Source organism: Stenella coeruleoalba, assembly GCF_951394435.1.
Source record: "Stenella coeruleoalba genome assembly, chromosome: 10".
Lineage (NCBI taxonomy): Eukaryota > Metazoa > Chordata > Mammalia > Artiodactyla > Delphinidae > Stenella > Stenella coeruleoalba.
In genome coordinates, this window is record NC_137156.1 from 14,056,782 (window position 1) to 14,072,022 (window position 15,241).

A 15,241-nucleotide genomic window follows, 5' to 3' on the forward strand; every position below is an offset into this window, starting at 1 on the left:
CAGAAACAAAGACCCAACACAGCCAAATAAATAAATAAATAAAATAAATTTTTAAAAAATGTTACAATTGGCCTCTTTCCCGGCTGAAACCATGGAAGGTGCTGAGGAGAAGAAAAAGAAGGTTCCTGCTGTGCCAGAAACCCTTAAGAAAAAGCGAAAGAATTTCGCAGAGCTTAGGATCAAGCGCCTGAGAAAGAAATTTGCCCAGAAGATGCTTCGAAAGGCAAGGAGGAAGCTCATCTATGAAAAAGCTAAGCACTATCACAAGGAGTACCGGCAGATGTACAGAACTGAGATTCGAATGGCTAGGATGGCAAGAAAAGCCGGCAACTTCTACGTACCCGCGGAACCCAAATTGGCATTTGTCATCAGGATCAGAGGTATCAATGGTGTGAGCCCAAAGGTTCGAAAGGTGTTGCAGCTTCTTCGCCTCCGTCAGATTTTCAATGGCACCTTTGTGAAGCTCAACAAGGCTTCAATTAACATGCTGAGAATTGTGGAACCATACATTGCATGGGGGTACCCAAACCTGAAGTCAGTAAATGAATTGATCTACAAGCGTGGTTATGGCAAAATCAACAAGAAGCGAATTGCCCTGACGGATAACGTGTTGATTGCTCGATCTCTTGGCAAATACGGTATTATCTGCATGGAGGATCTGATTCATGAGATCTATACTGTTGGAAAACGTTTCAAAGAAGCAAACAACTTCCTGTGGCCCTTCTAATTGTCTTCTCCACGAGGTGGAATGAAGAAAAAGACTACCCATTTTGTAGAAGGTGGAGATGCTGGCAACAGGGAAGACCAGATCAACAGACTTATAAGAAGGATGAACTAAGGTATCTACCATGATTATTTTTGTAATCCGGTCAGTTAATAAACAGTGACTGCTCTCAAATTGAAAAAAAAAAAAAAAAAAAAAGTTACAATTGGACAAACAAAAAAAAAATTAAATTTAAGCTTCTTTCTATATTTAAATCTTCTAAAAGGGAGAGTGTTCTACAGTTTTTTAAAAGGACAACTAGCCTATTATCATCTATTAACAAAAAGGTTGCAAACATACTGTCAGAAGTACTATAGAAGATACAAACTAATAGATAAGAGTGTAGGCTCTGGAGGCAAGCTGCCTAGTTTCAAATTCTAGACCTAGTACATCTCTGGGCCCTAGTTCCCTTGTTTATAAAATGAGGGAAATCATAGTACTCAGTCTTAGGGGGAGTAAGTACATTAATACACAAAAGTACTTTTAATGGTGCTGGGCACAGAGGAAACAATAAATATTAGCTATTACTACTATTATGAGTGCTTCCTTTTGTAAAGGAATTCTTTCATCATACAAATGTAATTTCCTCCAATAACCTGAAGTTTTCTTTAAAAGGCAAACACATAGAATAGATACATAGAATAGCAGTAAGACTGCCTCAGTGACACCTGTGTTAACTAACCATGATACATCATGCTTATTTCATTACATTCTGGTAGAACTGGACCCACAAATAACCGAATCTCTGTAATAACAAATTATGTTATTTACACTGGAATTCGCTTATCTTTAGTAATCAGTTACAAATTACTCTGTGACAAACTTAAGGTAGGAATTCAGTAAAGTATCTTTTTCATACTGGTAAGTGCTGGCATGGGGAAACAGTGAAAACTGGGTAGTAAAATAAACTGTAGAAACTCATACTTATGGGTTTCATCTTGAGCAGGGAGGCAATCAGATAAATAACTCACATCATGTGCTTTAGCCCTGCAGCTGCTAAGAATCATTTGAGCTGCCCTGAAGATGAGATATTATGTATAGGAAAAAAAGGTAACTTTGGGAAACAGGGCATCTCAAAAGACAGACCTTGATATTGGAACCCAACGTACAATTTTTGGCAGTTAAGGCAAACATGGCAATCTGGTATTTCTGAGGTAATGAAAAGGGGCCCTGGGAGAACTGAGAAGTAAAGTTAAAAAACATGCCTACTTAAATTTTACATGACCTTTCAAGTCTTCATTACTTTCATTCCCCCTCCTGTACTTAGGAAAACCTCACTCATGAGTCTCAACCCAATTTAGCAATCACCTCCTCCAAATCTTTTATAATACCACCAACTTGATTAATCTGTAATCCCACAGTACTTGACCTACAATTCATTTGCCCCTTCTTTCTGGAAGGCACTGTGAAGCAGTGAATTAGAACACAAGTTTTTAGAGCCAAACTTCCTTGGTTCAAATCCTGACTCCACCAGTGACTAATTTTGCATTCTCAGGCAAGTCACTTACCCTTCTGTATCTGATTCCGCATCTGTAAAACTGGAGGTAATAATACCAGACTTTGCTAAATTTAACACTCCCCCCTCCCACACCTTATCTCAGATCCTGGGGTACATTTTGCAATCTACATTAAAATGATGCCTTACAGGCATTGCAGATTTGACAAACTATGGCCATGTTTGTAAAATTTTGTGAGGATCAAATGAGTGAATACATAAAAGGCACCAAAGAAATATTTAACGTATTTATGTTTTTTAAACTGTAGGTGGTTGCATGTCTCTTCTCCCACTACACTACAAGTTTCTTAAGGGCGTTATCTGACAATCTCCACAAGAAGAGACACCTATCTAATTTAGCTCTATCTGTCCCTAACAACCACAAGAGTGTTCGCCATAAAGTAGCCATGTAAATATTTCTTGTCATGTTCACCTCTGTATATCGTTTGCAGGATCTGGTTTACCTGTACTCTGAACCCAGGACATGGTTAAAAATGTAATTAAGAGGAAAAAGAAAAAAGGCATTTGTATAGCACTATTTTCACATACACGATCTATGACCTAAAAAACAAAACAAAGCACACACACAAAAAATCCAAAGACGGTTGATCTCATTATAAATAAGGAAAATTTATCTGTGTAGTTAAGTGAGCCAATGTCTTACAGCTAGTAAGAAGCAAGACCTGGATTAAATTCAGTGTGCCTCCTGCTGCATTAGTTGCTTATAGAAATGACTAAGGTACCTGTGTATTTCTTTAAGCCAGAGGTGAAACTACTGAACTAAACCAATGCAGTAAGTCAATGATATCATAATCTATTTATCATACTGTTAAATTTAACTTTTTCTGTTACATACAAATGTTACTGATAATAACAATGAATAAAAAATGTTGGCAGAAAATATAGAAGGGCAACAAAGGACAACCAAACTCAGTATCAGGGCTGTCTCTGGCCCTCACCTCCTAACTTTGTATGGGCTCAAGATCATTTCTTTAAAAAAAATTTTTTTTTTTTTTTGAAGCCAAGATGGGCCTTTGGTGTAATCCAATTTTGCATAGTTTTCTCCAAATCTTTCTTTTGTTATGCCAACCTCTCCTGTTTATCCTTTAAGGCTCAGATCAAATTGCTACTTCCTATGACGTTTCCCTGTCTGGATCTTTGCTCCCTACCCGCCTCTAGAAAGAGTTAAATACTCCATCTTGAGCAAACCACTTTCTTAGCTCTTAAGTTATACCTTACTGTACTTTCTCCCTCCTAATCTTTGACCGCTCCCCTCCTACCAACTAGATTGAACGGCTTAACACAGAGACTCTTATTTGTCTCTTGATCTCCACTGCAGAGCTTAGAACTGGCACACAGCAGTTGCTATGTAACTATTTGGAAAACTGGGATGGGAAAAGATCCTTGAAGACTAGATAACTTTAACGATCTATTCCAACCCTGAGGTTCTATTTCATTAGAATCACTCTGCTTGCTAAGACAAACATTTTTTCTATCAATAGCAGTTAGCCAAACTTCTTGATTTTTAGTATCAGTCTTCTGGCACAACTTACCTAAATAGGTTGTACATTTAAGAGAGAGAGAAAAAAAATCAAGTGTGCGGCCTGGGGACCCATGTATTTTTTAAAAGCACCACAGTAAAATGAGAGAGAAATATATGGTCTAGATCTGTCACCAAGCCTTTTCTATGAAGTGCCAGACAGTAAATATTTTAGCTTTTGCTGGTTCATATGGTCATTGTTGTACATTCACCTTTTTTTTTACAAATATTTAAAAAATGGAAAAACCATTCTTAGCTTCTCGGCTGTACCAAAAAAACGGATCTGGCATACAGGCCATAGTCTGCCAACTCCTAGTCTAGATCATGAACTACTGGAGACATATAGGGGAAAGACAGAGCCAGATAAAGAGATCAATAGGATCCTTTATGTCAATAGCTTTTAGTTTTAAATTTTTTCCAGCAGAAGTGGATATATGCCCATATTAACTTTCCTAAAGCTACTGCTTAAAATCAGATTTGGACATAGAGCTGAAGACAAAAAGTATGACCTAAAGCTCTGGAAAGTTGGTTATTATATCCTCAAAGTACAAAAATGAGGATATATCACCTTCTCTCATGGAGTCAAGACTAAATAAGAAGCAAGATGTGAAAGTACATGGCACACAGCAGATCTCAATAGTATCCTCCTTGTTACATACCAATAAATGCTTATGGAATGAGTGGTACTTCTCCCCAGATAGACTGTCAGTTCCTGGAAGACAGAGGCCATGTCTCTTTTCCCCACTTAGCAAAATGCTCAGGTAGAATAAGACAACCATTCTGAAGGAAGGAGAATGATCAATCTACCCCCAAAGGTTGTATTACACAGCCATGCCCAACCACGTGGGTTCTCTATAGTCTGGTTTCAAGGTACGTTGCTCTAGCTTCATCTCTAACTGCTTTACTTCTGGACAAACTACCTAACCACAAACAAGCGTGTCTGTCACAGTACTTTCCTACTCTCCATCTTTGTTCACGTGTCCAACTTTCCTTTCTATCCCCAAGGTCAATTTCAATTGGTATTTCTTCCATCTCTCCCCAGAGCTTTCACTCATCAACAGAGAGGTTCTCTTTCTTTTGAAATCCTATATTAAGCGTCAATCAAATGGTATTTGGGTAGGAAAATATTTTCTGTAACCCCAACAGCACTTAGCACACTCTCAATTTATTGAACTGAGCAATCGAAAAGTGATTACATTAAAAACCAAGTACTGGCCCCCTATTTTAAGTCTTTTTAAAAATATTCTGAATATTTCAGTAATTAAACACAATACGTGGCATTATAAAGCAAAAACCTTGGAAGTACTTATGATACTTAACACCTTTGTTATTTAATCAAATAGGAGGCAAGACTGTGAGTCTTTTAGCAAAATGTATGGGAAAAAATTAGGTGAAAAAGAAAAAGCTAGTTTCCAAATTCTCACAGGATTTATTTCTAAGATTCTGGCTTGCCATTTTTGAATATGCTGTGAGTGGTTCAATCAGGACCATCCAGTACTGTAGGTATTTTTTACATGCTAAAGAGAAACAGATAAAACTGAGAGCTGCCATTAATTTCAGGTAGTACAATGTACTGTCATCTAAACTTTTTACAATGTACTGTAGTAATATAAATTTTTAAAAATTTGAAGGAGATTTTCCATGTGTCTGATAACCGTGAAGGTATAGAATCAGAGGAATGACACGAGCACTTTTTGAAGGAAGGCAAAAAAAAATTCTTGGGAGAAGGCTTACCTATCTTTTATAGGCAGCAGGGCTATTGAAGGAGGGTCTCCAAAAAAGACGCCTGTCACAGAGCCAGAATCCTGTCCTCACAGCAGAAAGGTTGTACTGGGTGAACAGATGAACAAAATAAGTATTAGCTTAAAATACACTATTCTTTTAACAACTTGGCTGAGAAAACTCAAGAATGCCAAGAGTAAAGAATGTGCAAACCTTGCTATATTCCACAAAAGATTATGAAAGCAAGTTTAACCCTAAACAGATTTTATTATGGTAATTATTCAATTTTGCCTTCCAACAAAAGGTTTCAATAGTTTATATAATTCTGTAATTCCTCTGATCAGATTGAGATGGGGGAATTCTTATTTTTTAGAACATATTTAAGGACTAACAAAGCTTTCACGTTCACCCTCCCACCACTACCAAATAATTTCTCAAATGGCCCAAATGTTTATCAAAACTATAACTGAAAATTTCTCTCACTTGGTAAACATTGTAGGACGCCTCACTCAACATCACACTTTTTATCTGCCTTCCTCTTATAGATGCAGGAAAGCTAACACTTGGGTCTTACTAGCCTCCCCTACAACTAGAGGTGGCTGGGTAAAAAGTTCTGGCCAATGAGATGTACCTGGAGATCTCTGGTAAAAGGTATCCCTGCCAGTGGGGGAAAAAGCCAAAACATCACTAGAAGAAATCCCTTTACTCTTTTTTTATCTGGAACAGGGATACAATGCCTAAAGGTAAAACAATCATCCTGAGATCATGAGGTTTAATGCCACATGTAAAGATGGTGGCTCAGGAAGAGACAGTCCCCAAATTCTTAGTACCTTTCTTGAGCCACTCTACTAGCCCAGAATTGCCTCTCTGCGGACTTCTTGTCCTGAAAGAAAAAGGGAACTCCTGTTTTGGACATTATCAGTAGGGCTTTTAAGTATTCAGAGCTGAAGATATTCCTCATGTATCTGGGAACATTCAGATAAATTCAATACTCACAAAGTAAATATCTATAGTTTGTTTTATACTTTCCTAGAGATAAAGAGTATTTATAAAAACACTAGGAAACAAAAACTGAAGAAGCATTAAGCTAGCTTTTAAGGGTCTAAAATATAATTAGAATTGTTTTCTCTAATGTGGAGAGCACTGCTTCTCCGTTCTTTTTTCTGTACTCTCAATAATTTCTCTGTACCTAAGGTAATACCTGTTGTGAATGGCATGCCTCAGTATGGTTTAATCTCACTGGTTCATTTCAGGAATCCTCCCCTAAAGATCTACTCCAATGTGTAAATCAGTTGATTTTCATAATAAGTTTACAGAAAATAATTAAACCTCTATTCTCTCATTCTAAAGAAATCTCATCTATCAGTTTCTTCCTGGTTCCAAATTGCTCTCCTTCTACTGCCCTAAGTAAGCAAATGTCCAAGAGCCAAGGTGATAAAGAAGTTTAGACCAGCTCTTTTATAAAGGAATTATTACCCAGGTCACACTCAGAAAGAGCACCTCCTTATGTGAATTAATTCTAAAGAAAAAGAGAATTAAAAATCACTGGGAACCGCTCGCTGCATATCATAGAAACAGAGGTATAGGTACAGAGAACCTCAAACAAAATGTCTTAGCAATTGCTGGCTAACATGCTAAATGTGACATATTTCATATAAAAGACTTAAAAAGAAAAACAAAAACCCTGTCAATTCTGTTTCAACTGCAGTTTTCAGTGATTACAAACATACATTTTAAAATAATATTTACTTATAAATTAAGTATCCTACTCTTTCACACAGCTAAATATGGAAAGTAGCAGGTGAATAATATTCAGCCTCATATAACTGGCTAATGAACAACTATAACTTGAACTGGATTTCTGCTTAAAACTTCTGACTTCAGCAATATGATACAGATTATTTGGTCCAAAGCTCTCAATTTACAGAGGAAACAAGAAACAAGTTCAGTTATTTACTCCAAGAATCTAAAATAACAAGCAGCTGATCTTAACAGGGAGAACTCTTATCTATGAAGGAAAAATTCATTTCAGGAAATAAAAATAAATAATATTAACCCAGTAATTTTCCATGAAAAAAAATCTGCAAAAAACATTACATCTATAGGGCTTCCCTGGTGGCGCAGTGGTTGAGAGTCCACCTGCCGATGCAGGGGACGCGGGTTCGTGCCCCGGTCCGGGAAGATCCCACATGCCGCAGAGCAGCTGGGCCCATGAGCCATGGCTGCTGTGCCTGCGCATCCGGAGCCTGTGCTCCGCAACGGGAGAGGCCACAACAGTGAGAGGCCCGCGTACCACAAAAAAAAAAAAAAAAATTACATCTATAAGCAATCCTCAACTTTTCCAATCAACCTGCAATTCCTCTGTATAGCCTCTTAGAAAAGAGGTCTTTTCATAGTATTGACCAAAAATACCTCAGTTTATGAAGTCCCTAACAAGGATGCCATTTAACAGACTCCTCAAAACAACAGAATAAGGGAAAACAAAGTTACTATAGAAATACTATCCTTCCTGCCAACACTTACCTTTCAAAGGCAATCAGACCCTTTCACAGCAATGGAATCAGAAATAAAGTTTTTGAGGAGGATGGCCCTAAATTTGAAGGAGTCTTTAAAGCAATGAAGAATACCTATGTTTGCTAGAGGGTGATTTATCAGGAAAAGAAAAGATTTCTCAGTCTAGATTTTACTGACATTATATTTTATGAAGTCTGTCAATACCAGTCCAAGTAGAAAAACCAAAGCAGAAAACAGAGCATTATGATATAGCTTTTAGACTATGTGGCTTTACATACTTAATGTCTGAATGGCATTTTTGTGTTTTTTTTTCTCCATGGATTTTCATCATTGACCTGGGTTTCTAGCAAATGATCCTCATTTAAGGCAATGAAGAAAGAAAGGCTTTGATCTGTAGTGGAACAGTTCCATTTGTGATCATTATCCAGGAACCAATATGGTTATAAATCAGGAGTCATCTACATTCACAGATGTCAACTAACTCTATTCAGAACAAAGGGACAATAATCTGGAAAGCAAATGAGAAAACGAGTGTAAAATATCCTCACTTTTTAACCTGCACCTTAGTAATGACAAGAAGACTGGATTTATAAATCTTGCATATGGTAAAATGTCATCTTAATACTAATAGTAATAGCAGCAGCTAATACTTATATAGTACTTGTGCCAAGTACTACTCTTAAGTGCTTTAAATAAAGGCACTTAATACAACCCTTGGAGGCTGGTACTATCATTATCCCCATTTTAAAGGTGGGAAACTGAGGTACAGAATTTACAAGTAACTTGCCCAAAGTCAAACAGTGACAATCAGAGTACAGCTGGGATTTGAACCCAGTTTCCAAAGGCCATGCTAATCATCTTGCTTCTACAAAAAAAATTAGATGTTTATATTCTACGACAACTTTTCATGCTTTAAGTCTGCCTTTAAAAAGGTCTTGGGAAGCGTGCGTAGTGAATACACAATAGTAGATAACCCAAAATTTGCTGAATGAGGAAATCTATTACTGCAAAATTGCCACTATTTATATTCACATATAAATAACACGTTTTCCTCCTACATGTCCTTAAAATCTATTCCATAAAAACGCTAGTGCTCAGATTACTCATCTTCCTTCATACCAAAAATATATTAAGATACTAGTTATGAAACACCTGCTGGATCTGTAGTATCCTTTTTAAAATTATGAAGCATTCTATACTTAGCTTTATAGAAGTCTTTATAAAATCTGACCTTAAAACAAGCATGGATTTTAAATACCTAAAGACAAGTATACACAAAATGCACACCTATAAAATCACAGTTCACCACATCTTTATTCTCTCTAATCCAGCAGTTATCAACTGAAGGTGATTTTGCCCTCAGGGGACATTTGGCAACGTCTAGAGACAGTTTTGGTTTTCACAGCTGGAGGCTGGGGACAGGAATGTGCTACCGGCATCTAGTGGACAAATACTCTGCAATGCACAAGACAGCCCCCTCCAACACCAAAGAATCATCTTGGTCCAAAATGTCAAGCCACATTAATCAAGCCCCTACATAAGACAAGGGGGATTACCCAATTTACACAGCAAGTTCTGATCATTAAAGAGAGCACCAAAACAAGTCAAAACAGAGCCAGCAAAACACTGTTAACAATAACAGGAAATCACCTCCTTGTACCCTCTCCCTCATCTACTTGATTGAAGATATTAAGGAGAGGTAAAGCTAACCCCTTACATGGTTCAGCAGCTCTCCGCTTCCCAAAGTTTTTCTTCGGAAACTAAACATTCTCAACATTTTATAAATACTGCCAAGTAAAAGAAACTGACAGGCATTCCTAAGTGACACAAAATTTGCCCACCAATCAAATAAACTTCAAATGCCACTAGTCTCATTAAATAATCCCAAACTGAGATAAAACGGTGGTCCTTAAACCCCTTGCTTTTTGCATAAAGCAGAATAAAATGGTACAAGTCAATCATAAAGTATTAATATACTATGAAACATTTCTTTAAAAGTCTCCTTTGTGTTCCTGTCAGGATATGTACTCCTCCCCCTTCATTTACCTACTCTAGTCTTCAAGGTCCAGCTCAAACACAGTGCACAGCAACTTCATTCTTTTCCAACTCTTACACTCTGGCATGGCAATAAAACTAAAAGCTCCTTAAGGGAAAGAAAGGGTTTACACTTAATCCTTTCTGTGTCTTTGGAATTAAAAACAACCAACATGGTACACATATAGTTCCTTCAAATCTATGCTTTCTGTCTTAATCTATTATATAGCAGGAGTATTTAACTCTCTCCATGGAAAGAAATGAGGAAAAAACCCCAACATTTTACCTCCTCTTCACTTTCTTTATCTTCATCATCTGAAGACTCTTCTTTGTTTTTCTTTTCCTCTTCATCACTGCTAGATTCATCTGACAGAATTTCAGGACATTTGGTTCGCTTAGCTTTCCTGGACATTCCAGAACTGTTCCGTTCCTTCTTGTTGCCTTTGCTAGAAGTTTTTTTAGATTTTGGCAATGGCTGCATAAAATAAGGATAACATCAATGAGCTATTATATTTCCAAGTCAATCACGTCTTTTTGATAACTACTTCTCAATTCTTCTTGTTCCTGTCTCAAGAAATTTTATTTCCAACCTTAGCAGCTTTACAGAGAATTCATCTTTAACTTCACGTGTCAAATCAACCTTTTTGTCTGCACTACCAACACCCTTTCATTTTTTTAGAACCTTAGGTTCTAGGCAAGAGACTCTTCACATATTTGAAAGAAGTATGTGTTCTACATTCTGATATGGGACTAGAAGCCCAAGTGCACACTGTGTTAAGTTCAGATATTTGTTTATACTTCATCAAGATGATATTTTCAGTTAGACTTGCTATTTATTTCACTCCTACAAGCATTAAAACTGTCACTGCCTTCTTGCTTTAGGGGACCCACTAATCGACCAGGAGGAATCATCCATAAAGGAAATAAAACCTCACTTTACACATCTTGAATTGATGAAACATATAGTTTATATTCATATTACCTATGGGTTCTACTTTCAATAATGCCAGGATTATATTCTCACTGATGATTTTAAATATGCAATAAGTGTTGAGTATGTTAATTATGAAATGAATTAAGAACCACAGAATAAGTGCCCCTGCCATTACTCTGATATTCAATTAAACCATGTATATTTAAAAAGCAGAGATCACATGAGGAAAATAATTTAATTAACTAAAAAATTTAATTTTTAAATGGTTTCTTAGGGGAGTATTTACTAACTTCTGAAATTGAAAACTATAAAATAACCTTGCATAAAGGATCTGAAAAGACTAAGGAATTAAAATTATTTACTTCTAAAATCATGGGCATCTTTTGTCTTTATTTTTGCCTATGTTATTTTCTACAATAAGGAAAATTCTGTAACGTAACCTTAAGATACGTGATTGTGTAAATGTTACTGGTAACTCTAAGCATGTCTCATGAAACTAGCAGAACCACAGGTCCCTTCTCTTCCAGGAAATTTCAGTCTTAGGGGTCAATGTTACCTGTACAAAAATTAAGAAAAGGTGGCTGCTTTGTGTAATGTGGCATTTTCAGGCTATCTACAACCCACAGGACAGCCTCTAGCTTGCCCAAACGACCTACCCTTCTCTAAAGACAGACTGGGAAACAGCCAATCTAGGTACCTCCAGAAAATAAGTCAGTGGACCAAAGATATTTCTCAGAGAGGTTCTCCACAAGAGACCTCCTAGAATGTATACAGATAACCTTGTTATGTGAACTACTGCCATTACCACCTATTACCAGGAACCAAATCCATCTGGATAAATTCTTTGATATGCTTGTTTGGAGAAAAGGTAACTCACCGTCCAAACTCTCACTACTCACTAAATGAAATCCAAGACATGAATATATTTGAAAAATGTGATATCCCTATGTCAGCTCAGAAACCAGATGCAGGTTATAAGGATATAATCTGTATGTGAAATCAGTAAGATGAGGACTGGAATGGGTGCTAGATAAATTTATACAAGAAAGTGAAAGAATGTTGCATCATTCAAGAAACCCATCAAGAAAATGCAACTTCTAAAAATAAACGAAGAGACTTTCATTTTTAAAAAGTAATAATATATAAATGCCTTAGAGCTTTCCTATACTGGTTCTAAAAATAGCTGAATCTATTAATCAGAATCCAATGTCAAGAGCATCATCCCCTTTTGGAAACAAAATCTGATTAACAGTCAAACTAGAAATACAAAAAGATAGTAAAACAATGTTAAATCAATAATTTTAAGACTATCCTAGAGCAGAAAAAATTAGTATTAATGACTTTATAGTGTTTTCCTCAAATGATGGAAGCATATGGTAGCACAGAAAATAGCTTGAGATTGATACCATCAGACTAAGGAGTAATCATCACAGAATCAGATATGAAAAATGGATGTAAGAGTAAGATTCCATAAAAAAGGATAAAACAGTGGTGCTCAAAGTCTGGTTCATGGAACCTGCGGTTTCCTGAGACCTTTCCAGAACTCCAAAAGGTCAGAACTATTTTCATAATAATACCAAGGCATTATTTATTCACTCTTTTCACTGCGTTGACATTTGTAGTAATTGTGCAAAAAGCAAAGGTGGGTAAACCTACTGGTACCTTATCGAGATGGAGGCAGCAAACTGTGTTTGTAGTCATTATATTCCTCACAACCACACACCAGTTCTTGATGAAACAGTAAATACTGTGTTAACTCTCAACCTTTGAGTACATGTCTTTATAACATCTGTATAACAAAATCGGAGGTACACACAGAGTACTTTGGCTACATAAGGAAGTTCACTGATCTCCTCAAAGAAAAGCACTTGCACAACTGAGCAGTGAACTAAGCTACCTTTTTTCATGGAATATCATTTTTAAAAGAATAATTAAAAAACTATGCCTATTCAGACTTAGGTATTTGACAGACATAGTCTCAGAAATAAATGTGAGCCTGTCACCTCAAAAGAAACCTGACAGTATGTATTGCCAATGATAAATTTCAAAATTTCAAGTGAAAATTAAAATTTTGGAAAGTTCACATCCACTATCATGGAACTGAGCCTCCCAATACCTAAAGATATTTTTTTCTGATGAGACAAAGGTTATATTAATGAATGTGACTTTTTGACAGTGTTCAATGAAATGCGCCAGCATTTGGAAGATATGCATAATTCAGGGAACCAACATTTTCCAAATGGAGAGTGCATATTACAAAATATGCATAGGTAAAAGGTCCAAGTTTATTAACATGGTTTTAGATACATTACAACTAACCTTTAAGAACCTCCCCACTGTGGAGTTTTGGTGTTATATCAAAGGAGACTATCCATAATTAACTGAAAGGGTTTTTAAAATATCCTTCCTTTTTCTAGATACACAGCTGTGTGTGGCTGGATTTTCTTCATGTACTTCAAGCAAATCAATACATTGCAACAGAAGGAAATGCAGAAGCAAATGAGAAGAGAGCTGTCTTCTCTTAAGACAGACATAAACAGATTTGCAAAAACAGAAGGCCGTTCTTCTCATTAAAATTTTGTATAGTTATTTTTCATACAGATATTACTTTTGTTAACATGTAGTGAGCCTGTTATTTTAGAACTTTTCAGTTTTAATTCAGAATACAGTAAATATCAAAATAACCCACATAAACAAAAGCTCTTGAGGCCCTCATTGATTTTAAAAGGGTAATGGGGTCTTGAGACTAACACACTTGAAAATCACTGAGGAAATGTTGAATATAAACATATCCCTCATATCTCAGGCAACTTAGTAACTGCTTCTGGGGAAATAGTGTTCAAACTCATCTTTTAAATAAATCAACTAGAACCCCTCCTCCCCCATTACCATATGCCTTCAGTTTGTGGCTGTATGACAAAAATATCCTTAAGTATCACTATCCAGCTAATGGTCAACAGGACCAAGAGCAGACAAAAATAAAGTCCCAGAGCTATTTTCTGATTTCTAATCTTAATGCCCTTCTCCCCTCACTGATGGTGTTCCCCTGAACTCCTAGGCCCTCTAGATCTCTTCCCAATTTCTTTCCTATCAAAATGAAAAAATATGAAAATATTTGCTAAAAGATTGAAAACAAACTGAAAATGCAAGGTCATATAATTAACACTTCAATAAACATTTTAACTCAGTGATGTCCTTTGTTACTGTTGAACAATCAGGGCAAACCTAATCCAGGTTTTAGAAGAGTAGGGAAAACTGTAAGACTTCTACTTCCCTGTCCAGCTCCTGGGCTCTCTTGATGATTCTGGAAATACAGTCCAAGAAACTTCAAAGAGCCAGCTTTTTTCTGTCACTTTCTCATAACCTTATTCCAGTACCTAGTAAATATCCAGCTTTAATACACCATCTTGCCTTTCCTGATCTGATTATAGGTCGCACACTCTCCCTCACCAGCCCAACACCTCACCCTCAGCTCAACCTGTTTCTGTCCTTCAAGTGCCTTCTATATACATAACTCTGGATACTTCCTTTGTATTTCTGTCCCATTTGACATTTAGTTAACAATTATTTTTCTTAATCTTACATCCTTTACATCTGATAAGGGAGAACACATCCGTATGCCTTCTCTGTTATTTCTGTCATGAAATTGTTGCAGATATATCAACGGAAGGCATATTCTTTGAATGTAAAAGATATTACTGAATGTTGACAGCAATGCTAATTAAAATGTTCCAGAAAAAAAGAGAATGGAGACACTACAAATAACTGATTTGTTACTGAAATAGTAAAAAGTGATCCTCACTTTGCCAGAAGGCTTTGGATGCATTAAGAAATTCAAGATCCTTTTCACCAGTTCACTATTTACACCTGATCGCTCCAAATCAAGAACCTCGCAGATGCTCTTTAACATGGCATTTCTAAATCTGAAACAGAAAATGGAAGAAACCAATGTGATTATGTAGGAAAGTTTATAAACATTCTCCACAATATAAAGATAATAGCTAACCAAACTGGCTCAGCCACAAATATTAAGAAAACAGCCAATGTTTCTCTGAATCTTAGAAGTACTCCCGATAATCTTGACTACTGCACAAAATACAACCAGATGTAATTATTAATAAATGGAAAACATCATTTACCAATTAAGTCTTAAAGGTGGTATGAAAATAAATTCACTTAGTTCACTGAAATATAACCTAAAGTTTTCAATACTATAAAATTCACAGACTTGTTAATTCT

At 36.3% G+C, this 15,241-nt stretch overlaps 2 protein-coding genes across 2 annotated transcripts in view; one reads left to right on the top strand and one right to left on the bottom strand.

Moving 5' to 3' along the window:
* The window catches only part of DEK (DEK proto-oncogene), a 30,865-nt gene that overhangs the window by 8,944 nt on the left and 6,680 nt on the right, over positions 1–15,241 (bottom strand). The window contains exons 6-7 of the mRNA XM_079934419.1: positions 14,805–14,925; positions 10,355–10,543 (exon numbers count right to left, since the gene is read on the bottom strand). Coding sequence (XP_079790545.1) covers positions 10,355–10,543; positions 14,805–14,925 — 310 coding nt within the window. The remainder of the gene's footprint in view (positions 1–10,354; positions 10,544–14,804; positions 14,926–15,241) is intronic.
* LOC307193019 (large ribosomal subunit protein uL30-like) lies at positions 60–915 on the top strand. The gene is given in 2 exon segments (XM_079934420.1): positions 60–724; positions 728–915. Coding segments are annotated over 2 exon segments (744 nt in total). The 5' UTR covers positions 60–91; the 3' UTR covers positions 839–915.